Raw genomic sequence first — 27,744 nt, forward strand, 5'->3', positions numbered from 1 at the left:
CGTCACCTCCAATTTCAGACAGCAGAGGAAAGCAAACTGCTCATTTCCTAATTTTTTTTCCTACCCTTATTTAAGCTTAGATACCTATGATTTGCATGTGAGAGTCAAAGATAATGAAGGGTAAATTGTTTCTGGAGCCTCTGGGAACTCTCAACGCAGAAGCTGTTGCTGTATTTTGGGTTTGGGGGTAAACAGGGTGTGTCCACCTGCACACTAATTCCAAAAAAATCTTCAGTTTGACCCCGTGGGACGGTTTTAGCTGTTGGCCAGGAGCAAGAGCTATTTCTGTTTATTAGTCTTGTCAAAGCCCAAGTTACCCTCTTTTTTAGAAAATAATGTGCATTATTTGTGATCTGTGTATGTTTTTCTATTTTAGGGTGGGGTGCTGGGGAGGGAGGGATGGCTTGTTCTTAAAGATGTTATTCTGGTTCAAGCTGACTTCATCGAAATTCATATCTCTCAAGAGAAGGTAATATAGTGGGGCTTCTATTTTTATTTTCTGGAGCCCAGTGGAGAGCTGTCAAAATGTAGTTAACATGCAGCAGGTGATCACTAATGAGAATATAGAAGAATGAGTGATTCCTTTCATTGTGACTGCACCACAGCCTCATGGGTGCTGAAGCGACCTCAATTCATTGCAGCAGGCCGGTGAGCTTCTGCTGTTTGGGCTCATAGTTTCTCATAAGGTGTTAGGATTTGTGTTGTAACATGATTGTGCCAGAAACTATACCAAAACATTTGTTTGTTTTTTTCAAGTGCCACAATTCCTAGATATATGTCTAGATATATGTATATATATATTTTTAATCTATCCATGATAGTTTTGCATTTAAAATATAGCCAAGCTATAGCCAGCTTAAACTGCACCCTGGTCATGATTGACTTCCTCTTAAATCACAAGATGAGGCTTGAGGTTTCCTTCATTTTAATAAATTACATACGGGTCCTGTCCCCACCTCGCTCTCTAGGCCCTCCTTGCTTGATACCATACACTGTTGGATAGAACATAATGTCAGGTGTAACCATGGCCCTGAAATGTGTTCACATTGTAATTCCTGCCCAGACGCAGGATCTTCATGTGTTAGAAATGAAGGAGCCCCACTGCTCACTTGTCCTGCCTCCCCGTGCTGCACGTGGAAAACCATAGCTAAGCAGGTGTGCGAGTGTAACCTAGGCATGAAGAGACTATTGTGTATATAAAACCTGACTATTGTCCCACCAGTGACACAGTAACATTGCTGGTGTGTGTCATCTAAAAAGGTAAACTCTGCTTGAAAGTAAAGAAGACAGGGCTCAGCTACAGTCCTCACCTTGAACGCGCCGGGATCCCATTGGGGTACCGGTTCTAATCCCGGCAGCCCCACTTCCCATCCAGCTCCCTACCTGTGGCCTGAGAAAGCACTTGAGGATGTCCCAAAGCCTTGGGACCCTGCACCTGCTTGGAAGACCCAGAAGAAGCTCCTGGCTCCCGGCTTCGGATCGGCTAAGCTCCGGCCATTGCGGCCACTTGGGGAGTGAATCAGCAGACGGAAGATCTTCCTCTCTGTCTCTCCTCCTCTCTGTATATATCTGACTTTGCAATAAAAATAAATAAATCTTAAAAAAAAAAGTAAAGAGGACGGAAGAAAGCAAGAAGGGAAGACAGAAAAGTCTGACTCCTTCTTTTTTCTTTTTGCAAAGACAGCTTTATATTGGGGATACCCTATTGCAGTCTTTGGTGCCGTTACTGCCTGAGCTTGCTAGCAAGTGCTCTCCTGCTGTATTTAGACCAGGAAGTAGTATAACATAGTTGAGCCTTTCCCCTTTTATTACTTTATTTATTTATTAAACTGATTTCTTTGTTTGTAAGGCAAAGTTAAAGAGGAGACAGAGAAAATCTTCCATCCACTGGTCCATTGCTCAGATGTGTAGAGCTGTGCCAGTCTGAAGCCAGGTGTCAGAGCTTCTTCCACATCTCTCTCGTGGGTGCCGGAGCCCAAGCACTTGGGCCATCTCCTGCTGCTTTCTTAGGCACACTAGCAGGGAGCTGAATAGGAAGTGGAGCAGCTGAGACTCAAACCCGTGGCCATGTGGTATGCCAGTACTGCAGGCCTTACCAGCTACACCATTTCTTTTTAATCTCATGGGTAATTTGTTCATATGTTACAAAATCCGTGACTCCAGGGCTAGCCTCCCTGCACATGTAGAGAGACTGAAGCAGCAGAGCCACTGAACTCACACATCCGTGTTAATTAAGGTACTGGGGTCTTAGAAGTTACGTTTTTTTTGCTTAACTACATGAGGTCCAAAGGCAGCATCCGTGACCACAGCCAGCCCAAGGTGAGTCTGGGGCATTATTTGGAGGTGGAGTGAGAAAGGGTGGGAGAGGAGACAGATGGGTGCCTTGATTTGCCAAGATCTCAAAGCCAGATGCGTTTATCAGATGACCAGGATTGGTGCAGGTGCCCAAGGCTGGGGCTGGACCTCAAGGTGGGAGACGGACGCTGTGTGCCGCGGTTTTAGTTCTGTCGCATCCTGGCACAGCTCTCTGAGTCCTACTGCTGTGGAAGCAGGCGCTGGGCACCACGCCGTAGATGCACACATCTGGGTGGTTTCCAGCAAGCACCTCCATGGGTTTTTAAGCACCTGGGTACCTCACATCCATCATCAAGGGCATCTGGAATCTGAGGACTGAGTGAGAGGTAAGTAAGATGGGACAGAGACCACTGGCCAGAGAGTTTGTGAAGGAAGATTCTCAAGAAACAGGCTGGGATGTGATGCTTTAGTGGGTGGGTGGGTGGTGGGGAACAAAACACTGAGTTCAGGGGGTTAGCACTCATTGGGCCTCCCAGAGGCTGGGGAGGCCTCTACACTCAGGAAGCTCTCCCTCTGAGCAGGACGCAGCTTGTGCGTGTGCGTGTTTCTGTGCACATCATTGCTGGGACCCTGAGGAGCTGTTACCCGCCATAGGCCATGGGGAGCCCCATGAGGAGGTCCATGGGAAGGGCATGCTGCCCCATGGAGCCTGGGTGAGCCTCCCAAATGGGTCTCAATCGGAAGGCTGGTGCTACAGCAGCTGAGACTCCTTGGGGCGGTAGGCAGTCAGACAACCCCAAACCTGGGCCTGCCACCAGCCAAGGCTGCCTTGGTACAGACTGCCACATCTTGATCCTCTTCTCCTAGTTTGGTCCCGAGGATCTGGTAGGGATCGGGTAGAAGTTCACATCACTTGGGTGCCTGTTCTTCCCTCTGTGCATGGAGTGAGCTGGGTGCTGATGCTGATCTATGTCACTGCCAAGAGCACCAGCCCGGAGAAGGTCTGCCAGACGTCACATCTGAGTCATGGTACATTCCCTGACCTCACTTAGGGAGGAATTAGACCTGCCTTGAATCTCACACTCCATCATGTGGGTAACTTGGTGATAGAAGGGAGCTCTGTGTGCGGTGCCTGCTCCTAGCATGTGGCCTGAGACTCCAGTCACAGTTGTATCTTCCAAAAGGAAGATTCTCAGAAGTGCTACAGAAACTGCAGGACCTTTATACACACGACAGTGACAGGTGAGATTCACAAGGGCTCTGAATCCCCCTCTGTCTTCAACTGGTGTAGAAGCCTCAGCTACCAGGGGAGAGCACCTGGCCCGGCTCCGTGGGCTATGAACAAAAATCCTGAAATTGAGAGAAGGGAAGTGAGGGGGAAACCAGAGATATTTCCAACATGCCTCACGGCCTGAGTTTTTCCTGGCATGGCCAGTGTTTACTCTAATAGCGGTATCAGCAGCTGTCTCCTCACACCGTCCACCAGCACAGAGCCATATTTATTTTAGACTTTCTTGGCGAAAGTTTGGCTTTGCCACAAATGCCTTCCTCACTTGCCCTGTTGCTTTAATGATCCATTCTCCCCTTAAGCTCCTACTGTATGCCAGACCCTGAGGACTATCCCAGCAGAGCCCTTTGTGTATAAATAAGATAAGTACTGTGGTAGCTCTGTAAATATCCATAGGCTTTACAGTCCAGTGAGGGAAGAGCTGTGCCTTCAATCCGGCAAGGAATCAAATGGGGTCCTTCCATCCGGTAGCTCCCTTTCCCATTGTGTAAAGCTGGGGTGCATTTGTACTGGGAACTTGGATGGGATATTGGGAATGGGTGGAAGTCATGAGAATGTGGCTTGTGACCTTCTGGCCTGCAGGGCAAAAGCAAGCCAGGCCTTTTTCTGTGGTGCCCTGCACCCTTAGTCTTAGACATTCTGCAAGGACACCAGGCCCAGCAAAATGGAGGGTGTCATCCCGGCTCCTGTGTCGCGTAACCAGGCCAGGGCACGCTGCTCACATCACCGGCCAGCTAGTGGCAGAACTAAGGCTGCAGGCTGAAGTTTTCCTGCCAGCCTTTGGTCCTGGGGGCTGCATTTTGATCTCTGACCTTTAGTGGGGCAACCCATTGTCACATTTTTACAGCCAGACTTACAAATGCACTGGCTGAGGTTGGGCTGTCTCCATGCGCAGTCCTGGATTGGAGGAATGTTCACATTTCCTCCAAAATGCCTCCTCACGCAGGGGGTGGCTGTGAACCAAGGTCTTCAGTGCTTACTGATTTCTCCTCCAGGTTTCCGGGTGTGGAGGATGAAAACTCCTACCTCAAAGAGGTGATTTTTCAAATCAGAAACCCGAAATTATTCGTTGATGCCGTGGAAGTAATACTGAGCAATGAAAGGTTTTTCTCTTCCTCCGAAAAAAGAAACAGAGCCCCATCTCTCTAATGTAAAAATTTCAGGGTTTTGTTTCATTTTTCATTCTGTATCTTCAACCCAGAGCACCTGCAGGAAGCAAAACTATTTTTCACTATTCGCGAAAAATGCCTTGAAAGCTTCGCGGGCCTTCACTGGACCGGTGACATGAGGATTTTAAATGATACAAGGCGTGTGATTAAATGGAAAAAGAATTTATACATATAGATGCCAAGCACGGGGTGGTATGCAAATCAGCTAGGATTTATGAACTAGAGTTCAGCTTTGATTTTTTAGAAGTGTGGCTTCTATGTTTTGAACCATTTAGGTTTTCGTTGTTTTTTTTTTTTTTTTTTTTTTTTTTTTTTAAGAACAGGGTGTTTTCATAGGCAGAGATTTTTTTCCTAGTGATTTTGTCTCTATTTCCTTTGAGGCACAGGATGTTTGTGCCCAGAACTGAATTTTGTGAGTTGCATTTGCATGGGGTCACCTGTCACTGGTTCTGTCTTTCGCTGTCACCTCTGCCAGTCTAGGCTCAGTGTATAGGGAAACCCTTGCCAAGATGGGGTGCTGGTTTGCTTGGTCGACCCTTTTGCCTAGAGACCAAGGGGCTGCAACAGAGGAGCTCCTGGTCCAGGCTCAGGATATTAAGGGGTATTTACATAAATCTAAGAAGTTAAACATACTTCTCTTCCCTTCTTCCCCCTGCCTCAAAGCCCACCTCAACTCTCCTTCTTGTGGTGCCCACCTGCCTCAGGGCCTCTTCCCCTCTCCTGCACTGCCTATGCAGTGACAGCTCCCGGACTGTAGCCGTGGCTCCAACATCCCTCTGATGCTCTGGGTTTTCCTGGTCTGGCTCAGCAGCTGGCAACAGGCTGGTGCCATGTTGGGGCTTCTCATCTTGGACCTGGCACACAGGCGCCCTGTCCTGGTGTCCGCCTCTTCTCCCTGTCCTCTGGCTCAGCGTTCTCTCTCTCTTCGTTATCATGACTAAGACTGCTCTGTGAAGCTTCCAGGCTTTCCACGTCACCTCTGAAGGGTCTTTCAGCTCCCATGGCTTGATGCTGAGGAGAAGCAGGCACGTAAGATGGAGACGGTTCAAAATGCCGTCATCAGGACCCCTTCCCCAAGCTCAGGAAACAGGGTAGGTAGAGAGGTTGTATCAGAGTCCGTGGAGCTCACGCTGCAGGCTTGAGGGGCCGAGACTGCCCATGCCCAGGGTCTTGTGCCCTAGTTCACAAAGGCCGAACTGGTGTCCTGGCGTCCTCCTCTGGTGCCACTCGGGCATGCCTGTAGAATGTCCCTCCAGCTCTGCCTTCTCACCTGGTAAGCACATCTGTCCTCAGCTCTTCCAAGACCAGCAAGTCACAGAGGCACCAAAAAGGATATACCACAAAAGCCACATGCCCACCCCTCCCCCTGAAACACACACACGTAAACATGTTCAGGGCAGCCCTACTTGTCAGGGGGAGGAACTGGAGCCAGTCGGTCTGTTGAGCTGGAAAGAGCGGTTGGTTCCCATCGAGGCACAGGAAGAAGGCAGCAGCAGTAGCAATTTACAAAGGCCGGGAAGATCTCTCTGTGCACAGAGGACACCGTTCTTTAGGGGGAGAAGCAAGGTGCAGAGTCAGATGCATGGTGCTATCTCATTTAGGCATGCTTTCAAATCAGTGATGTATTTCCATATGCATGTATACAGGGTCCTTCAAAAAGTCCATGGAAAATGAAATTCAAGGGTAAGTTTATTTGATGCAAAATATATATATATATTTTGCGTAACTTTCTGCACATAAAGATCTTTTAAAAAAAGTTCCTGGACATGTACCCTATGTAAAAACTGTGGGTTTAAAAACAAATTTTGTTGCAACAATATATTAACCTAACTCTTAATTCTGTTTCCATGAACTTTGTGAGACACACTGGAATAGGGACGTAAAAAAAAATGTACAGATGAGGGTCCAAATGGACCATATCAGAGAGACAATGAAGCATAAAAGAAATGGACAGAAGGGCAGGGAAGATACATCCCATTGCCTAGTCTATTCGTTTTCATTCCTTATATTTATTCATGAGGATGAGAGTACCTCTAAAGCATCTCTTTGAGTGAAGAGACAGAGGGAAGGAGGGTGGACCAGGCTGGTGGATCCTGTGGAGGTGATGGGGCACCTGTTCTGTGCCAACCTGAGACATACTGTCCCCTTGGCCTCCAGAGCCAACAGGCACAAAACAAGCGTGTTACCCACATCACTTCCAGTGACCTCAGTCCTTGAAAGGAGAGCACTTGCCCCTGACACAGATTTTATTTGTCAACAGCAGCATACCCCACTTTTCTGGTGATTAATTGGTCCAGAGAACAAGCTTGTATTCCTTTTTTAGGATCCTCCAGACTCCCGTGGCGATAGACCTGGACCTGCCGGATGCGAGTCCCTAGTTTGGAGTGGATGTGGTTTCCAGGAATCTCTCTTGGCATGGTGAAGAAGCACACTGCCAAGCTGCTGGTCAGGTCCAGGCCCTTGGGAAACAAAGTGCTGTGTCACCTGGAATGGTTTTTCAGATTGACAGCTGTTTCCAGAAAACCTCTCTAGGAAAAATCTCTTTCATGTGGCCCAAGAACCAGCAGTACCTTCTCCACTGAGGGCTTCTAAGCAGCTTTCATATGTTGAGGCAAATTTGCTTGACACCAACCCCAGACTTAAATAGTTATGACTCAAATAGAAATGAGATGGTAAGGTATCGAAAACTGTCTAGTAATCGCTCTTTCTCGAATCAGGCAGTCTCTTAAGTTCCTGGTGTATGGGCAGTCAGGTGCACACCAGGGTGGCTCCATTGACCCATTGCAACTCCTGCTGCAGGCCTGCTTGCGGATGCAGCTCTGGGATGAGAAATTCCAGCAGGAAGATCAACAGGAGGAGCTCAAGTTAAAAAAAAAGTCTCTGGATCAGAGAGTGTTCTGCTTGCTTCTCTTGGCCTGCCATTCTGGTTCCTCCACATGTCTGCTCGTCCCTGCTGGCATTCAGCAACTGCACACTTCTACAGACAGCGCTCTCCCGATTGCTCCTTCAAGTCGACTCCTGGTCCCTTGAGCATTTCCCTCTCCACTGTTCCCTCACGGTCTCTCATCTTTGCACTCCTGCGCAGATGCAACTCCTAACAACACGTGTGCTGACTGCTGTGTTCTTCGAGCGGAGGTTTTGTGTGGTTTGAATCCCTCCTGGTCCTCCCTGAGGTATAGGGCAGTGGCAAGATGCCCACATGTGTCTCCACAGTAAGGTGTGTGTTCCTACCCTGCCTCCAGCATACCTGCACACTCACAGCCAGAGCCTGAAGGATGTTTGGAAGACACTGTCAGGAGAAGGAAACGAGATGACCTCATGGGACTTGCAGGATTTTTGACTCAGCATGACAGGAGGAAGAGGCAGCAGGTGTCCCCAGGAGGAAATGATCCCTGTCCTGGGGAGGCACACCTGGTTGTATCGTGGAGCAGGTGTTCCTGGCAGTGGGGCGAGAGCGGTGCATGCTCAGTTCTCGTTTTGGCTGGATGGCAAGCTGTTGCTAGGTAGCGACGGTGAGGAGACACAGTTAGAAGTGAGATTCTGAATAGAGACTGCAGCGTTCATGAAGGCATGGAGTGTGGAAAAGCACAGGGCATGCTACAGCAAGGTGTGTCATTCACATTGGCACATCAGAGCATGCATACAGGGTGGCCAGACCAGAAAAACAGGCTCTGAACTATTGGGAAAGGGCTGGGTGGAAATGAGGTGTGTGGCCGTGTGGTCATCGTCCCATAGAAGATCCGTGTTCCTTGCACAGGGGTACATTCAGATTTCCAGAATATTGATGCTGGCAGTGGTGAGGCTTTGGTGGATGCTCTTGGTGTAATCCTAAGGAGATGTGGTGGGTTTTGAATTGGGATAGTGGGGGGAATTGGACGCTTTTCCAAGATGTCTGGTGTGATCAGAACCTTCCACAGTGTGGCACAAGAAAGCTGAAACTGAAAGCAGGGTGGGAAGGGATAATAATGTTACCAGAAGAACTGGAATTGAAAGCCAACAAAACAAAACAAAGGTAGGATGGAGAGTGAAAATGTGTGCAGAAAGCGACACTCCATCAGGAAACCGTGGACTGGCAGGGACTTCATCACAGCTTCAAAATAGAGACAGAAGTCATCCCTCAAAGAGGATGAACGGAATTGTCTGCTGATTAGATAGACGGCAGGGAAGGGGAGGTGGTGGTGGAGATCCCTGAGGTTACAGTTCAGTGGGCTGAAAGGACAAATAACTGTGCCACTAATGGGCTGGGGCAGAGCTGGCATGGCAGAAAGTGCCTGGCTCAGTTCTCAGCAAGACGCCGATGCGATAGTTACAGGCAGAGGTGGGAGGAGGCTGAGGCCTCAAGGTCTGAGCGTCTTCAGCAGCTGTGTGCAGCCATACCACCACGGCTTAATGAGACAGGACAAGGAACTGCTGTGACATCACGGGGAGGAGACAGCAGTGGCGCCATCCTGCCCTGACCCTTGATCTGGGGCACATCAAGGCTGGGATCTCCCCAGGATGCACGCTGATGTTGAGGGGATGGGCACGTTGTGACTCCTGCCCACCTCGTGTTAGGCTCAGCAGTCCCCAGGGTTCTCCAGGGGCGCCGCCAAGCACTTCGTCCCAGTAAGGAGTTTGTGTTTTGTGTCGCAGTCGGGCATCAACCCAGCAATGCCCTCATGCTTGCGAACTGTTTTAGGTACTGAGAGGGACTGGGTGACACATAAAGCCAATCCGACAAGATTTAATACGGGATGTGCAGATTTAGTTAAGAGGTTGAAAAAAAGGGAAGAGGGAAACAACTCAGGAGAACATTCATAGAGGATGTGTGTGCTTCTGGTTCTGGGTGAGGAAAACAGACTGCAGCTGGCTGACTAGTAGGGGGCCACCAGCATGGTGCTGGTGGCATTGGCAGTGCTGGTGCCGCTGGTGCCGCTGGTGCTGGTGGCGCTGGCGGCGCTGGCGGCGCTGGCGGTGCTGGCAGTGGGAGGATGGCATTGCCAAGGGATTCTCCATGAGGAGCTCCCTGGCTGGAAGGACCTGCCGGCTTGGCGTCATCAGGCTGAGTAGGAAGCGTGAGGTGATCAGCAGAGTTAAAGGGCTCCAGGAGCACCTCTGCGGTGTTGTTCATGAGAAAAAGGATGATGTAGCATGGCTTTCACGAGATTGGTTTAAGCAAATGGGCTATTTTCAGGTGCTCTTAACAATTCCGAGCCTGGCAGGCAGCGCAGGTGGAGCTGTGTCTGCCCACACCTGCAAGGGAAGTGATCCAGCCTTAGTTTATAATTCTGAGAGTGAAGCAACAGTGCCCAGCTGGTTTCATCAGCTTTCTGGAAGGCAGTTGGACCAGTGATTTCTGGGCCTGCTTGTAAAGTGTCCTAACCCTGTGCCACCGGAGCCTGGCTCCCTGGGATGGCTCGTGTGTGTGTGTGTGTGTGTGTGTGTGTGTGTGTGTGTCGGGGTGCAGGATGCTGTCTAACCTGACGTTTGAATTGAGAAGTTAGTTCTCTCAGTTGTCACCACAATGAGGGCACATACCAAGGGTCAGCCTTCATCAGCTGAGCAGGGACATTGTCAGCTCCCCCCTGCCCTCTTGCCTCAATGGGAAAACAAAGGCCCATGCAAGTCGGGCTGAGACCACCCGGGTGGCTCACAACTCCAGGGCCCCTGGGAAAGGCAGGTGAGTTTGCACCTGAGGCTTTTATTTCCCCCAGCTGCAGGAAGATCATCCAGAAGACGTGCGGCTGGACCTAGCAGAGGCCATGAGGGATGCCGCCAGCAGCTGTCCACCTGTGCCTTTGCCCTCTCAGAGTGGCCACAGGAAGACGGGCGTCTGCCCCTCCGTCATTGTGGGGTGAGCTGAGCCTGCATCCCTAAGGGAGACTCCTGGTCTTGGAAACTCAGCAGAGCGCTGCGAGCTATTCTAGCCTTGAGAGAGTCAAGTCCGGCCAGGGTCGCATCAGGTGCAACCCAAATTGACCCACTTTATGGAATCCTTTGTCTCAGGATGCCAGTGCCACAGCACCCAGACAGGGCAGTTCTGCTGTGGCTTTAAGTAAACCATGCTATTGAATAGCCCCATCCTGTGCCCTAAGCGGAGGAGGGGAAGCAATCACATAGCTGACAAAGTCGGGATGGCTTTTTTGTGTCTCTGTAAACTGTTTTCTGCCCCTCTTGTGCAAAAAATTTAGCAAAGGCTGAGGGGCTTCCGCAGGCCGTTGCAAGGTCCAGCTGTCCCCAGATTCCCTCTCTGGCCTCCTTGTTGGCCATTCCTGGCTCCCCTCCCTTGACTTCACCCGCATGGGCTCTGACCAAGGTGGCCTGAGGCTTCCTTCTGCACGGGGCAGGCGTGCAAGAGGATGCAGCTGTGGAGATAAAAATAGCTCTCAGATCGCTGCAGCGGGCGGGCGGGCATGCGGGCAGAGGCGGGGCAGCGGGGCAGTGCTGCCCCCAACACCAGCCACTGGACAAGGAGTCTGTCCTCCTACCCACACCTGACCTGCATGAGCTCTCCAGGCAGAGCCTGGCACGGCCCCAGCAAGCCACATTTACCCCCGAGTGGTACGTGATGGCGCTGCTCCTCCCGGAATGAGGGAGCTGCCATCCTCCGCTGTGCCTCTTTCCACCCTCTGTGGCATAGGTTCTAGCCTCCACCACATCCACTCTTTGCCTGGAGGAGTCTCAGTTCTGCCCAGGAGAATGGGAGGGGTGCAGCCTGAGTCTGGAGGCAGCCTGAGGGTGGTTGCAGAAGGACCTCCAGGCCCGGAGGTGAGTGCAGTCTGCAGTCAGCCACTCACCTGTGCAGGTGCTTCAGCTGCTCCATGCCCCAGGCAGAGGAGCGAGCCCTGGTTTGCTAACCTGCCCAAGAGGCACTGGTCAGGGCCCTGTACTCTTCCCTAGTGTGGAATGCTGTGTTGTGAGACCTGAGTCTGGGAGAGGGGACCGAGCGTCACAGGAGAGCTGCTGGACTCAGAGCCTGCTGCCCTGCACCATCTGTTGAGCACCCACTGTATACTGGAAGTGCACGCGGGGTTTTCCACGTATTGTCTCCAGCTGTACCTTTTATGGGAGGGTTAAAACAAAATGGCCTACATATGAGAAAGATCCATCTCTAACGGAGTGAAGAAGAGAGGTGAGCACAGCCATTTACTGAGATTGTTGCAGTTCCCAGAGGGTCGTGGGCTCTTCCAGCAATCATTGACATGCAGAACAACCTGAGACACGCTGGCTGGCCGGTCCCAAGCTTCAGAGGAAAGAAGGGGCCTCCAGGACGTGGGACCACACATCATCGTCCCCCCACCTCCCATGTACCATAGTCCTGAAAATGTCCAAGCATTAGCACCTGGCCCACCCCCTTTTGTAATCATCAAGCACCACTGAGACCAGCCACAACACGGCCAAGCCAAGGGAGGCCTGTGCCAGGGGAGCCCCTTGCACCTGACCCGGCTCTAGGTGCCACCAAGCTGGTGCCTCGGCCAGCCTAGGGCACTCCTGGGTGGTGTTCAGGTGAGGAAAACTCTGAAAAATGCATCTCCCTCCGCCCTGCTCCCTGTGCTGGCTGTGCCAGAGGTGGTGCTGTGAGGCGTTGTGCAGATGGAGTCTGTGGTGAGGGGTGGGGGTGAGTTATACCTCAGAGCTGGGATGGAGGAAGAGCCTCTGGGCGGGGTCCCAAGTTGAAGTGTGTGTTCCAGAAAGAGGAAATGGCGGGGACTCAGAGAAGCGGGAAAGTACTGGATATTTGAGACTCACAAGCAGCCTGGTGTCCCGGGAGCTGGGTAAGCTGGGGCCAGTGGCAGAGGGCCAGCTCAGATGGGATGTGGAAGGGCCTCCATTGGAGGTCTCCATTGACTGTCATGGGCAGGGAGAAGCCGGTGACTCTGTTTTCAGAACAGAGGTGCACAATCAGATACAGAGAGAGAATTTTCCTTGATGATATTAATACAGAGAATAGTCTTGACGTGGCCACTGTTGATTTCTCTCAATGATTTCTAATCAGTGGCTTTCACTTTACGGTCATTTCTGGAAATGGCTGTTGAACATTAGCCTTCATTCAGTCAGGTTGCAGAGTGTTGGTTTGGAGCATCAACTAACACCGGGCTCGTTTTTCATGAGTCACCCCACCATGCACCCACTCCCCCCAACAAGGACCTGAGAGCAGAGCTGCGGCTTTCGGTGCTGAGCGGTAGCCGGTGTGACCGCCCCCCACCTTCCCATGACCCACCCCGCACTGGCTTAAGGAACCTGGATGTGCTGACTATACCCGCTTTAACCTTTCGTTGAAAGACTGAACAAAAATAAACATTTGAACCCTCATCTGTTGAGCTGACGAGTCAAATGCACATCATTGTTTGACTAACCTGAAAGAAGCCAGCAGGTGTTGGAGGCTTCTCATTTGCATCAAGTCTCACACAATCCAACCCCGAGCTAAATCTTGTCTCTCCACTCGGACCTGCCCACCCCTCCCCACCCCAGCAGGGACCACAAAGTTCTTGGAAGTAATCATTTGTAGTCCTGTTTCCTAAATTTAGCTTGCGTGGAAACGAATCGGTCTTAAGCATGTGCTTGAAGAAAATACTTCTTCGGTTTAGAAGCTGGAGTGAAATGCAGGCATGTGGCCTACCTAAAGGATCCTAGCTAACTTCTCTGAGGGTTTCCTTAGAACAGTTGCTTTGAGATTTTTTGCTGATACTGCTTATCAAAAAGCGAGATATGGTCAAGAATGGAATCTGCTAGACTTCATCTTTTTTTTTCATGTTGACTTAGTCTATAGACATGTTCAAATATTTGCACGCATTAAGCTTCCTAAGGATGTAACCTCAAATGCTTCTCTTTTCCTTTGCTTTTATGTGAATTCTATAGATGGTACAGGGACTATTTGAGAATTTTTCTCAAATTCGGGAGAAACATTTTGCCAAACTGGCACTGGCGCAAGGCTTCTGTGCACACACGAACACAAGCTAGGTGGGAGTCCGTGCCTGATCCCTCTGGAATGGAGGCTCTCACAGAGACTGAGGGCACCAACCCCAAAGCAGTTAAAAGTCAACAGTCACTATTGCTCAAGTCTGTGGCCAGCTGGAATCCAGAGTCAATTCTTGCAGCGTTTACTTACCCAAAAGCCACAGGGGTAGTCAGAGATAGAGAGACAGAGAGGAGAAGGAGGATTGCCAGGAGAGAGAAAGGAGAGAAGAATTGGCCTTCAGTGGGTAGACACTCTCAGGTTGAGGCCACAAGAAGGTTCTGGAGATGAACACTGGTGACTGTCCTTAATGTCACTGGTCCGTGCCCTTCAACATGGTTCCAGTGAGGCTGGCAGTGCTGTTGCATGAAGCCATCAGTTGCAACACTGGCATCCGGTATTGGAATGCTAGTTCAAGTCCTGGCTGCTCTGCTTCTAATTCAGCTCCCTTCTGATGTACCCAGGAAGGCCAATGAATGATGACCCAAGTAGTTGGGCTCTTGCAAACCACAGAGGAGACCAGAATGCAAGTCTAGACTCCTGGTTGCAGCTTGGCCCAGCCCTAGCTGCTATGGCCACTCTCTGTCTCTCCTTCTCTTTCTCTCTCTCTCTCTCTCTCTCTCTGTATGTGTGTATATATATATATACTCTCTATATATGTATATATGTATGCATATACATGTATACCACTCTGCCTGTTAAATATTTTTAATTCAATTTTTAAAATGATTGAGATGGTAAATCCTGTTTATTCTCCTGCTTAAAAGTTAAACAATAGGGCCCGGCGCAGTCGCCTAGGGGCTAAATCTTGGCCTTGCATGGACTGGGATATAATATGGGTACCATTTCATGTTCCTTCTGCTCTACTTCCCATACAGCTCCCAACTTGTGGCCTAGGAAAGCAATAGAGGATGGCCCAAAGCCTTGGGACCCTGCCACCAGGTAGGAGACCTAAAAGAAGCTCCTGGCTTCAGATCGGCTCAGCTCTGGCCATTGCAGCCACTTGGGAAGTGAGTGAACCAACGGGTGGGGATCTTTCTTTTTGCCTCTCCTTCTCTCTGTAGATCTGCCTTTCCAACAAAAATAAATAAATATATATTTTTTTAAGTTTGATAGTAAAGTACAAGTGCACTTTACTCTCTGTAGGAGAGGGTTTTTTTTTGCCAAATGTATGTGTGCCTAAACTGTGTATGAGTGGTGGTCTTAATTGTTATCAGGGAGAGGGGCAGCCCAAGTGTAAGCTTTGCTTCGAGTTCTATTTCTCTTTGTGGAATCTGTGGCTACTCTAACTGTGGTAGGGTCACTGATGCATCCCAGCCTGCCCCTTCTGGGTTACTGAATGACCCACAGGAATAAAGAGTGCTATAGGCTCAGCAGCCTCCCAGAGAGTCACGGGGCAGACCCTGCCAGGCTCACTGCTGCTGTCTCAGGGGCTGGGCGCACTGAGAAACGTTTTCACTGGCAGCTAAAATGACTTCTCCATGGCCTCAAGTTCTTGACCTGGCCCCATGGCCGTGCTTAGGCCAAAGAGGACCCTTGCAGGGTTTCTAATTCTAGTCCTTAACAGGTCTTGAGCAGGTTTCCCAGGGGACACCAGGCCACTCTACAGGGGCTAGATCATCCTGCTGAGAAACACACCAGTTCGCATCTACAGAAGGAAACTTTTACTGATGCCATTTCAGGAGAGGGAACAGCAAGCTCTAGAAATCATACTTGAAACAAGCGAGAGTTTGATCTCTTTCCTACTCTTGAAATCAGAACTTCCACCCAGCTTCGCAAGGTCTTGCCCGTGTGTATCGTTTTAACTGTCTTCTTGAGTTTCAAGCCCAAAGAAAAGGCATAAACCTTTTTTACTTTTGGTGGTTACCATACTTGCTGAAACAGAAAACTGAGAACATACGAGAACTTCTGAGACTGTGGACTCAAGCTGGTGCTTTGGCTGCCGCAGGGATCTCTGACACTCTCTCCTTGATCCAGAGACGTCTCTGAAAGCTTCAGCTAAAGTCCTGTCTGAGCAGTTGGCTCCTACCTCTTGTTTACTACACACACACACACACACACCCCTCATCACTGCAGGTTCACTACTGGGACACGTGATATCAGGAACATTGAAATTGAATCTCTGTGTGGTCACTTCAACATTGATGGGGACTTTTTCTGGATTCTTCCCTCTGCTGGTGCCCACCTCATCAGCATCTATAGATGTGCTAGGCATCTCAAGATTTCCATGTCATCAAAAGGAATTAGCCAGTCCTTTCATGCCCCACAGAAAGCATGAACAGCCCGTTCCCTGAAGTGAGCTTGTCATGGTGTAATACCAGACCAACACTGCAGATGGATAAACCACTGCTGACATGGAGTCTTCACAATAGTCTAACTTCTTTGGCTTTCTACCAATCCACTTTTTTGAATCATTGTGCAATCTGATTTATGTAAGTGAGAATTATATGTCAAACTTTAAGGAAGATGACAAAATTTTATTTTGTTTTTTTTATGCAGTATTATGAGGGAATAAACACCCTATAGCAAATGCTACACTGGTGAGAACATCAATATTATTTATATTACTTAGAAGTTTTCCAGATTTTTCTAGAATATTCACAGGAAGGATACAAGAATATTTCATTAAAAAATTTAAGGCAAGTGGAAGTGGCTCATTAAGATAATATAATGTACAACATAATATGTTAATATATTGATGGGGAAATGATGGAATTACAGCATATGGGACCCTTTGAATTAACCTCACAGCTTCTTTTCTGAAGATTTATTTTATTTTTATTGGAAAGTGAGATATACAGAGAGGAGAGACAGAGAGGAGGATTTTCCATTGTTGATTCACTCCCCAGGCGGACACAATGGCCAGAGCTGAGCCAATCTGAAGCCAGGAGCCAAGAGCTTCTTCCGACTCTCTCACGTAGATAGAGGGTCCCATGGCTTTGAGCCATCCTCAACTGCTTTCCAGGTTGCAGGGAGCTGGATTGGAAGCGGGGCTTCCAAGATGCAAATAGGCACCTATATGGAATCCTGGTGCATGCAAGGCAAGGATTTTAGCCACTAGGCTACCACACCAGGTTCAACTTCACAACTTTTGCTTTGCATATTCAAGGATATTCTGAAATAAAATGTACACTATATATAGATGTATATATTTTGCCTTTGAGTTGGCTATACTTCCTGTGGCCTCGCAGAGCAGGGCTTACCCTGTGTCTCACCCTGAGAGAGTGGTCCCTGGTGTCAGTCTTGCTGGCTGAGGCACCTGTTGCCCCGCCCCCAGCAGGAGCACTCAGCTGGTCAGTGCCAGGGTAGATATGCGTCTGCACTGGGCTCTGGCTGCTTTCTGAATGAGTGGGTAACCGTCACGAACTGCGCACATGTGTGCAGGCAGCTGAAGCCTTCCTCGGGCAGCTCTAGTTCTGTCATCCGCAGCCTCAAAGAGATGCCTTCTGTGCTTGACTGATGACTAAGTCAAAATAAATAGATGTTCTCGGGGTGGCCAGCAGCTGACCCGTTTTTGACAGTTACTCTTCTTCGTTGACTGAACTGGCAGGCTCCTTGTAGCTGATCACAGTGAAGTGGTTCTCAGCCACGTTCCATTTGAGTGGACGGGTTGGGGAAGGAAGGGGAAATGCGGTCAGAACAGGTGTGGACAATGTACCTTGTGCGTGGTGTGGCCTGAAGCCCAGCGCTCCCTTTCCATGGTTGCCAGGAGAACAGAATGAGTGCTCACACCGAGCTCTTCTTCCCTTGCACTGCCCCCATGGTGGGCGCTCCATGTGCACCCCTAGGCAGACTCGAAGTGGGTGCTGGCTCTCTACCTGACATCACTGCTGGCGTCTCTGAGCGGGCCTACTCTGTCTTGGGGCTGTGTATTCTCCATGCACTGCCTCCACATCAGGGGGGCCCTCAGCATGCCCTTTGTTTCTCTTTGTAGGCTTCACAGATAGGAAACCGCCTTACTGGACAGAAGTAAGCCGGCTGTCCTGTGTGGCTCAGGCTGGGAGGGCGGCCCTCTGCTGTGTTCCGGTCATTCCACTAGTCTCTTCCCAGCTGGAAAGGTGCACTTGTTTCCTGCAGACCTGCCTGTTCTCCTTTCCTGCTTCTGTCCCTGCCACTGTGATGTCATCCCAGAGTCATCTGAAGGAAGCACAGGGCTTTCCAGTCACACTGCTGTGGGCATTTATGATGCATATTCTTAAAGGAACAAGAAGCGATGTCACCAGTCCTCTTGTCCCTCCCCTGCCCGTTCGTCATGTTTTTTTCCCCGTCCTAAAACATGGATTGCAGTGAGTGTAGATTCTGCTAGAATCAAGTGGCTGTCACACGGTGACAGGCAGGCATCCCCAACCTGTCTTGGAGGCAGAATCTACTCCTGTAGCCCTGCTTGGGTGGACCTGACAGGAGAAGGGAAGGTGCAAATCCCAGCCCCTACCAAGTGCTTTTGGAACTGTGGGTCTGGAGGGAAGCTGGGGGAGGCATGTGGGAGAAAGGGATTTCACAGACTTCGGGCTCCCGTCCTTGTCCGACTCTCGCTGCAGAATCATGGAGAACAGGTGCTGAGTCATCGCAATGGCGCTGCAGGGAACAGGGCCCCATCCACACCACTGGAGGGAAGGGGTGAAACGACTTAGGTATTTCTTTTTGTTTTACAGCCATGTTTTCTCTGCAGTTCTCTTGCCCTATACACCACAGCTGTGTGGCCTCCCTGGCTTCCAGGCTGCCCTAGACTTCCAGAGAGCTGCTTGGTGTTACTGGCCAGGGAAGCCCCTAGGGACTGGGGAAACTCAGTGTAGTGACAAGGCAGGACAGCGGCAGTGGCCGGGTAGAACTCGGGGGACAGAAATCCTGTTGCTCCCCTGCATTGTGTGCTCATGGATCTTTTTCTTTTTTTGGGGGGGGGAGTAAATATTTATTTATTTACTTATTTGAAAGGCAAAGTTACAGAGAGAGGCAGAGAAAGACATCCTCCATCCACAGGCCGTATGGCAGGGGCTAGGCCAGTCTAGAGCTGGGAACCAGGAGCTCCATTCATGCGTGTCTCCTAGGTGGGTGCAGGGACTGCAGGGACCCAAGTACTTGGGTCATCTTAACTGCTTTCCCAAGTGCAGTAGCAGGAAACTGGGTCAAATTGGCACCCATGTGTGATGTGGCTTGGCAGGTGGCACCTTAACACACATCGCCATGGTGCCTGAGCCCATGCCACCTGGCCTTGAATGCATGGACAGATAGTGTGTTTGGTCTCAAATGAGTGTTCCTGTATGAATCAATTGCCATGAACTCTGTCAGGACCCCAAAGAGACTTTATTGGAATATGTCTTGTTTTAAGGTTTTTTTTGAAGGGTGCCAGAAATGGGGGGAGAAGCAGAGAGGTCTGTCATCTGTGGGGGCACTCCCCAGTTAACAGTGCCAGCCACGGGAACTCCATCTGCATCTCCCACTTAGGGGCAGACACCCCCGAGGTGAACCGGCACCCTGATACAGGATGCCAGGGTTGCAAGCAGACTTTTAACTTGCTGTGTCACAACACTGGTTCATATGTGACTTTTGTTCAAAAATCATGATCCAATGGTTGGTTTGTTTGTTTATTTTTTAATGTGGAATCTCTGAAGAAATTTGTGAAATCTATGAGTACCTATGAAATCTAAAGAGGAAACTTTTTTTTTCTGACCTCGTAGTTGTGGGAAGTGGGAGAGGTGACTGTGCCGCTCGCTCAGGACTTTCTTGCAAGCTGCATACCCCACTGGATCAGTGTCAGCAGGAAGGGGGTTGGTTAAGAGGTGCCTGGGAGCTTGTCATTTTCCCACAACAGCTGGAGGCACAGGCTGGAAGTTGCTGGTCCCCAGGCCTCATGACATGAGCTGATGTTGCTACCACTATGCCAACAGAGCAGGCGCTCTCCGCGTGCCTGGCTCCGCCCCTCCCCTGTAGGGAGGATTGGCGGAATCAGGCCTGCTATCCTCACCCTTACAGCAAGGCAGGTTGGGCCGTGCAGCCCGAGCATTCTGCATCGGGAAATGAATTCATGTGCAGAGCACCGGACGGTACAGTGGCAGTGGGGGGATCCGGGCAGCCACAAATTGTCATGCTGTTCACCAGACAGTCTTAACAAACATGCCCTGCCAACAGCAGCCAGCAATGAACGCTCCATGAACCCTTCTGAGTGTTCCAGACTGTTCTAGATCAGTTGTTTCATAGCGTGATCTTCTGAGGCAGGTGTGCCACACACAGGGCAATTCCAAGTATCTTCCATTCTCGCTCAGTTGGCCATCTTGTCTGTTTTGCACAATATTTCTCCCTTTGCTCTCCATGGCAAGTTGGTGAGATTCTGTATTAAAAGAGGAAGAGTTTTTAAGTGGTTCACCTAATTTCTTATAAACCTATGTTCTCATGCAAAGGTTATTGCTTAAGGGACCATACTTGTGGTACAGCAGATCCAGCCACCTGCCCATGTCTCCAACATCCCAAAGTGGGCACCAATGCGAGTCCCAGCTGCTCTATTTCCCATGCAGCTCTCTGCTAATGACCTGGGAAAAGCTGTAAAAGATAGTCCAATTGTTACCCACTTGGGAGACCCAGATGAAGTTCATGGCTGCCAGTTTTGGGCACTGGCCTTTGGGCCATCTGAGGAGTGAGCCAGTGGATGGAATGTATCTCTCCCTCCCTCTTTGTGACTGTGACTCTCAAATAAATAAATAAGCAAATGATTTTTTTTTAAAAGAAGGTTGTTTTTATTTGGGCTTGAAGACCTTTGAGACTGTACTTGTAATCCTTCAGAATGAGAAACAGCCAGGTTTGGGATAAAATTGAAGTTTGACATGATTTTTGTAGCATGAATTCACAGAAATTTTTTTTTACATGTTTATAGAGGACTCTTTGAGGCTAAGGTTTTCTCAAATGGGATAATCCTTTTTTAAAGAAATGTCTTAGTTTGATTCAGAAACTTTTACTGTTCTGAAAAATAAACAAGTTGAACCAAATTGTTGCCAAGCTGTACATCTCCCGTTAGCCCACGCTGAACCCACAGCTGTGGTCGTGAGCAAAGTGATCAATTGTGGTGCTTTTGCTGATGGTGCTTCTCCTCCTGGACTTTTGGATCCTCGGTGAGACACACAGTGATCGTGGATTACGTGACCGAGCATCTGAGATGATGGTTTTGAAACTTGTTGGCACCTATGGAAAAGTACTCAGTGATGTCACTCACTGACCTGCCCTTTGAATTTTGTCTTAATCTACAAGCAATTTACAAAGTAAGGCGTGAATGTCTCTGATTCTGGACAGTAACCAGAACCTTAATTAGAGTTCCCTCCTCCCCGACCAAGTTCCTTGGCAACAAAAAGATGAGTGAAAAACTTCTCCTTTTCATTTTTTAAACTTTTTGCTCTGAGCAAAGCGTTCCTTTAAATCCATCTCTCTGCTGAGAGTCATGTTTTTACTCGTGCACTCTGTTTTGTCGTTCTACAGGGAGTGAAGTACCTGTGCATTCCGGCAGCAGATTCACCGTCCCAAAACCTGTAAGTGTGTGATCTGGAGGTGTTCAAAGTGAGTACAGGCCTGCACGTTCAAGGAAGAGGCAGACTGGTACTGCCATTGTGGCACATCCAGCTGAACTGCTGCTCATGCCACAGGCGTCCCCTATAGAACGCTGAGCGTGTGCCTTAGAAGGCAGTGGATGATGACACAAGTGCTTGGGCCTGAGCCAGCCAGCCAGGTGAGACTCAGTGGTCAGTTCCTGGATCCTGCATTCAGCCTGGTCAAGATGTGGCTGTTGTGGCCATGTGGGGAATAAACCAGTGGGTAAAAGCTGTTTCTCTCGCTGTCTCATCAATACACATACATGCATGCATACACAGTAGCTCTGTCTGTCCCATAGTTAGATACCTTTAAGATATCAGAAATCTGCTCCACTTTTCCCAACTCTGCTAGCACGTTCAGAGTGGCTGCATTTTGAGTGCTTGGTAGCTCCATGCTCTGGTGGCTGCCTTGTGGGACAGACCTTCAGAAAGTCTGCTCTGAGCCACGTGAACACATCCTTCTGGTTTAGGAGTGTCTTGAGTGGCAGTAACACGGCCCCTGCTGCTAAGGCTGCCATTCATTGGAATCCAGCAATACAGTAGCACACCTGGAATTACTGAATTTCACTGGGGAAGAAATAACCTATGGTGGTGGTGGTGGTGGTTATGGATGTGAGAGCCTTTGGGTTGGCCGGAATATGTACTTCATGGCTCTGAAGAGCAAATGCATGCAAATCAATCAGTAATACAGACCACCCCACTCCTTATTCAGCATTCCACACTTACAACTTCTCTGACACTTATCAGACGCTGGAACATCAGCCGACTTTAAGCTGCCCTGCAGGAGAGCAGAGAAATCACAGGTTGTGCAATAGTGTGGTGATCTCTCTACCTGTTTGAGGAATAAATGGGGCTAGAGTCAGATGGAGGTGGGGCCGGGTGAGGTGGCAGGGCAGGAGACGGACAGTAGAATTCAACCGACAGAGGGCACAGGTAGATGTGAAGTTGGGTCTAGTGCGTTCTGTCGAAAGGCTATGTTCCCATACTGATCTCTCCCAGAAAGGATGAAAGAAGAGGAATTTGCTTTGGAAAGAAGAGCAGTGTCCTAGGTCTGGAAGGAGCAGGGGAAGAAGCATTAGAGAACTTCCTTGGTTACTTCTCATGTCAAGAAACAGAAGTGGTTGGAAGGGCATGGCTGATGCGGAAGGAAGTGAGCCACTGCTTTTCTCCGAAGACCACAGCAATCTTCAGCCCATGTTTTGGTGGCTATTTTTAGAATGGTTGCTTTGCTCTTATCTCAAACCAAGGTCCTGCCATGTTGTTGAACTTGTCAACACCTTATGAGCAAGTGGATTCTTCAGCAAAACCATGGCTACTTGTCTTGGGGACCATCTGCAGGACTTTTAGCTTTTCGGCCATCTGTGGGACTTTTAGTTTTGTTTTGTTGTTTTGTTTAGGATTTATTTATTTTTGTTGGAAAGGCAGATCAGATTTATGAAGGGAAGGAGATACAGAGAGAAAAATCTTCCATCCGCTGGCTCACTCCCCAAGTGACTACAATGGCGAGAGCTGAGCCAATCCGAAGCCAATCTGAAACCAGGAGCTTCTTCCTGGCCTACCAAGTGGGTGCAGGGTCCCAAGGCTTTGAGCCATCCTCTCCTGCTTTCCAAGGCTACAGATTGGGAGTTGTATGGGACATGGAGCAGCCAGAACACGAACTGGTACCCATATGGGAATCTAGAGTGTGCAAGGCAAGGATTTAGCCACTAAGCCATCATGCCCAGGGGATTTACAGCTTTGCTGGGAAGCTGCATGTTGCTTCCGGTGCCTGGTGTAATACCCTAACATGCACACTGAGTGGCCCTTTGCTACAGACAAGTAAGAAGGTGACCTTGATGTTAAAGAAATTTCTAAACAGAATCAGCTTCTACTGCAAGCAAGCCATGTTCACTCATCCACACCTCACTTAGGTAAAAAATACTGCTTGCTACCTTCAGGATTTCTGAGGGCCAAATTATGACCATATACTCCACGAACCCAAACAATTTAGAATGAGAAAGTATATTTTTACTCTACTCAGTGTAAGATTAGCGCATCTTTTAAGATTTACTTCCAAGTTTTGCCCACTGAAAACCTACTGCCATTACTTGGAAGAGGTGCGCATCTGTGGAAGGGAAGAAAGATGGAAGGCAGACGGCACCTTCTCCTAGTTCTGCTATCTCTTGGATCAGTTTCAATGCTCCTGTGAAAAGCAGCCCAGGCTCATTCCGCCCTCGTGTGAGTTGATCAATTCTCCCTTGAAAATGTTAAGCGGTCCTGCTAAGTTTGGTAGCTGACCTTTCTCACCTTGTTGCCTCTGTCTGTACTTGTGGGATCCCAGGTCTAGAAGCTTGGGCAGGTGTCTTCGCCCCCTATTCAGGGAGTGAGATGTGCAGGACCTGCTCCTGTCAAGCCCAACCAGAGCAAGTCTTCTGTGAGAAAAAGAAGTGAACACTGTAACTCGTCCAAAGACCAGAACGGAGAGGATGGGCCCTCTCCAGGGGCCATCATGCTCATAAGGGAAAGCTTCTCTCCTTAATCCGTCAGGATCAGCAACTCTCGTGACACACCAATGCCCATGACCCCATATGTGTGCCTAGCTGCACTAAAGTCTTATAGAGATGGTACGGGTTTTTTCTGTTGCTGTAGCAGATTATCTGACCTTCGTTACTTTATCAAGAAGACAGATTGGTTGTGGCTTACGCTTCTGGGAACTGAGCAGCCTAAGCTTACATGGCCATGCCTGGCAAGGGCCACCTGCTGCTTCATCACGTGCCAGAAGGAAGAACAGAAGCAGGCACTGTGGAAGAGAGGAGAGGATGAGGCAGGAGTGAGGATGGGCTCATGCAACAACGAACCCTTCCCGCAGGAAAGGCACGCGTCCACTCAGGAGACCTGTATGTCTGGGCTACAAGCTCCTCCCAGTGGGCCCTACCTCCACCAAGACAGGGGTACTCAAAGCTCAGCAAGGGACATGCTTTCACGGAGCACTCTGGGGCTGACAGGCAGAGCCTCAGCCCATTCTTCCCTGGGAGCAGCCTGCATCTCTTAATCTGTGAACATCAGTGGTTGATGCTCAACCTCCCTGTGGTACCTCCTCAGCCACATACACTTAGTATTCTGGTTATCAAAATCAAGAGCAGTCATGACTGTGCCTTAAAATAAGTAGCTAAATAAATGAATGTGCTCTGGGTAACCAAGTAATTGGAAAAGGTAGCTCCCCAAATCTGTATTCCTAATGGCTTTAAACTTATACAAACATACGAAATGATTCCCAACTTCAGATTTCATTTAACACTGGTAACATACTAAATCTTCCCCCTCAAATTCCTTCTCCTTCTACGCCGAGGAAGCTTGGTGACCTTTGAGACCACTGTCACTTGACTTTCAGCTGCTCCGAATTGCCCAGAAAGGTCAATTTTCTGTCTTGGCCTCAGTCCTTAGAATCTCTCCCTCTCTGATCTTTTAGGAACTTGAAATGCAGAAACCTGGCTGGAGATAACGTTAGCACATTTCAGCTCAGTTTCCCCAGCCTGGCTGAGTCAGACAGTGGAAAAGTTCAGTTTCATCGTAACCACCCCCCACAGACATGGCAGGTTGTGTGTTTTCTGTGGTTGGGATGTCATCCGAGGCATCCCGGAGTATTCACAGAATGCACATGCGGTGCGTTCCCCAAGATACCTAAGGGGAGGTGCATAGGGAGTCGGTGAATTCATTATCTAAGACTTGGGTAAATAGGCTTTTTCATGTGAGCCATTCTAACCTCGTTTACTCTCATCTGTCAGTTATCCGTCTCTGCAAGATGTTGATAGTACTAAGTGACATGATGCAAGGGAAAATGGCTTTTTCTTTCTTTATTTTTTAATATTACCAGTGTTGTTTCTTTGAGGACTGAGTGAGAAAGGTGGAGTTCCCAGCTGCAGCTCTACTTCTCACAGGGCCACAGCAGCTGGTCCCAAGGCTGGGAACTCAGAACAGATTTCTCAGATGGCTGGCAGGGACCTGCTTCGTCCCTGGATTTGCGTTAGCAGGAAGTGGAACCAGGCCCAGACCCAGGACTCAAACCCAGGCACGGCGACTCGGTGTGCATGCCCCAAGCTGTGTCACTGCTGTGCCAAATGCTTGTCCTCTGAAAGTGTTTTTATTAGCACTAAGCATTTCCAAAACAGAGATTGTGTTTTCTGTCTACTGCAGCGGAGGCCATTCCTGTTCTGATAGTGAAGGGGGGATGTATCTGCTCTTGCATTCACTCATTTTGATTTCAGCAGGCATCATTTTGATATTTTGTAGTTCAACATCATTAAGCAGAGAATCACTGTTGCTTTCTTCTTCTCTGTCAGAAGCGAGAGTGTCAGGCCTTGCCAGGCCGAGGAGTCGACAGGGTTGCATCATTGCAATCGGGAGGCTGTGGCAGTCTGTGGTTTGAGAACTGAGCAGATCTCTGCATTTCTTGAGGTTTTGTGGGGAGAGGGCGCGTTGACAGGCCAGGGCAAGTGGGCTTGAGACATCAGGAGCGCTTCCTCGCCTCATTCTTCCTCTGTGTCTTCTCATCTCTGCCTTTGGTGGCTCCTCTCTTCCTGCGCTGTCGCTCCCTTACCTGCAGTGCTCCTAGCGTGCCTGGGGTCAGCGCTGGGGTGGTCCTTGTGCAAACGTGGTCCACTCCTCAGGCCTCAGCTAATCCGTCGTGACACCCTCTGGTCAAGGAGGAAAAGAACACTATAGAAAGTGTACATTCTGACATTCAGGAGATTTCACCAACTCCACTGAAAGAACCACACGTTAGCCTTAACGGTGTCTCTCTCTCTTGATGTTGAGCTAGTCTTTTGTGAATTGATACTCTAAGTAGGCAATAGGAAAGTACTTTGTTTTGGTTTAGTTTGCCATGAGGGTAGCCCTCCCTGACAAAATGAGATGCATGGCAGTGCACCCTGCCCGCCGCCCGCCCAAGTTTAGAATGAGGATGAATGTATATATATTTTTAAGATTTTATTATTTTATTTGAAAGACAAAGTTACAGAGAGAAGCAGAAAGAGAGAGAAATCTTCCATCTGCTGTTCACTCCCCAAGTGGCCACAGTGGCTGAAACTGGGCCAAACTGAAGCCAGGAGTCAGAAGCTTCTTCTGGATCTCTTGTGGTCATGCAGGGTCCCAAGAGCTTGAGCCATTTTTCCCTGATTTCCCAGGTCATTAGCAGGGAGCTGGATTGGAAGCGGAGGAGCCAGGGATCAAACTGGCTCAAATATGAGATGCAATGTCACAGGAGGAGGTTTAGTTTACTGTGCCATAGCACCAGCCTCCAAATATGGACAAGAGCACCGAAGGTGAAGTCAAGAGTTGCGGCACAGCTGGGACTTTGTTCTGTGCTGCGAGTGCCGTCACTGACGCGTCAGCCCTTCCCACGTGGTCTTGGTCAAGTTTGTTCTCCCCGTTCTCTCTGGGTGAGGTGGGGGCCTCCCCAGCAGAGTCCTCCTGGACGATGGGCCAAGGAGGATTGGAGCAGCCTGGATTTGCCCCAGGAAGAATCACCTCTCTGATCCCCTGTGGTTTTCTTGATCCCGAGCCCAGGCAGAACCCCATCCCCCGTCACTGAAACCAGGACACAAGGGAAAAGTCACTACCTGAGTGAAAACAAAGCCATCATTGCCCAGATGTTCTTTCCTTTGCTTTCATCTGCGCATGCACACACGCACATGCACACATACACAGTCTACATATACATACTCAGACACACAAATACACAGTCATATATATATATACACACACAGCCTCACAAGCACAAAAGCATGCAAATACAGACACAGAAATATACATATGCACACAAGCAGGCATATGAATGGGCTCACACATGCACACTGTAACACAGGTATGCAAATACACACACAGAGAGAATGGAGGAAGGCAAAGCCTCCTGCACCCCTGACAGGCTTTTGCTGTCACTGCCGCCTGGCCACCACTCAGGGTACCTGGCCAGGTCCCTGGGCCCTGCTCCGGTGAGCAAAATCCTCAGAGAACTGGCTTGTCTTGGGCGCCACAGAGAAAATCAGAGCTGCCAAATCCTACAGCCTTGGTGTGCAGGAAGCATTTTGGGGGGGCCTCAGACAATGAGCACCACATGGCATGGTGTATGTGCCCCCTCCCTCCTCCTTTCGGGGACACCCAGGAAGGCCGGCCTGGCCCTGGCTCTTAGCTTGGGATGCAGGGATGCAGGGATGCCCTTCACAGATCAGAGGGGGATAAATAGCAGCTGCGGGGCTGCTTGCTGAACCCTCTACCGTGCACACCCGCAGATTCCGCACCCAGGGCATGCCTCTGCCAGCTGCCCACCGGGCCGTCCTGCAGGTCCGGCACAATTGGGCCTCAGTGAGCATGAGTGCTGCCCTGGAGTCTGGGTGAGAACGCGCTTTGCCCGTCTCTGTGTGGAAGTTAGCGGCTCTCTGCCCACAGAGCACAGAGCAGGAATGGGGAACTGGCGTGCGGTGCTCCAACAGCCGGGGGTGGGCCGGGGCT

At 49.6% G+C, this 27,744-nt stretch overlaps 1 protein-coding gene across 5 annotated transcripts in view; it reads left to right on the forward strand.

Moving 5' to 3' along the window:
- The window catches only part of DUSP22 (dual specificity phosphatase 22), a 61,363-nt gene that overhangs the window by 21,426 nt on the left and 12,193 nt on the right, over positions 1 to 27,744 (forward strand). For 3 of the 5 annotated variants that reach the window (XM_058668267.1, XM_058668255.1, XM_004596527.4), the window contains exon 4: positions 21,149 to 21,198. The exons of the other annotated variants lie outside the window; for them this stretch is intronic. In XM_058668267.1, coding sequence (XP_058524250.1) covers positions 21,149 to 21,198 — 50 coding nt within the window. The remainder of the gene's footprint in view (positions 1 to 21,148; positions 21,199 to 27,744) is intronic. 5 annotated transcript variants of the gene reach the window in all.

This window comes from Ochotona princeps, chromosome 1 (assembly GCF_030435755.1).
Source record: "Ochotona princeps isolate mOchPri1 chromosome 1, mOchPri1.hap1, whole genome shotgun sequence".
In the NCBI taxonomy this organism is placed as follows: domain Eukaryota; kingdom Metazoa; phylum Chordata; class Mammalia; order Lagomorpha; family Ochotonidae; genus Ochotona; species Ochotona princeps.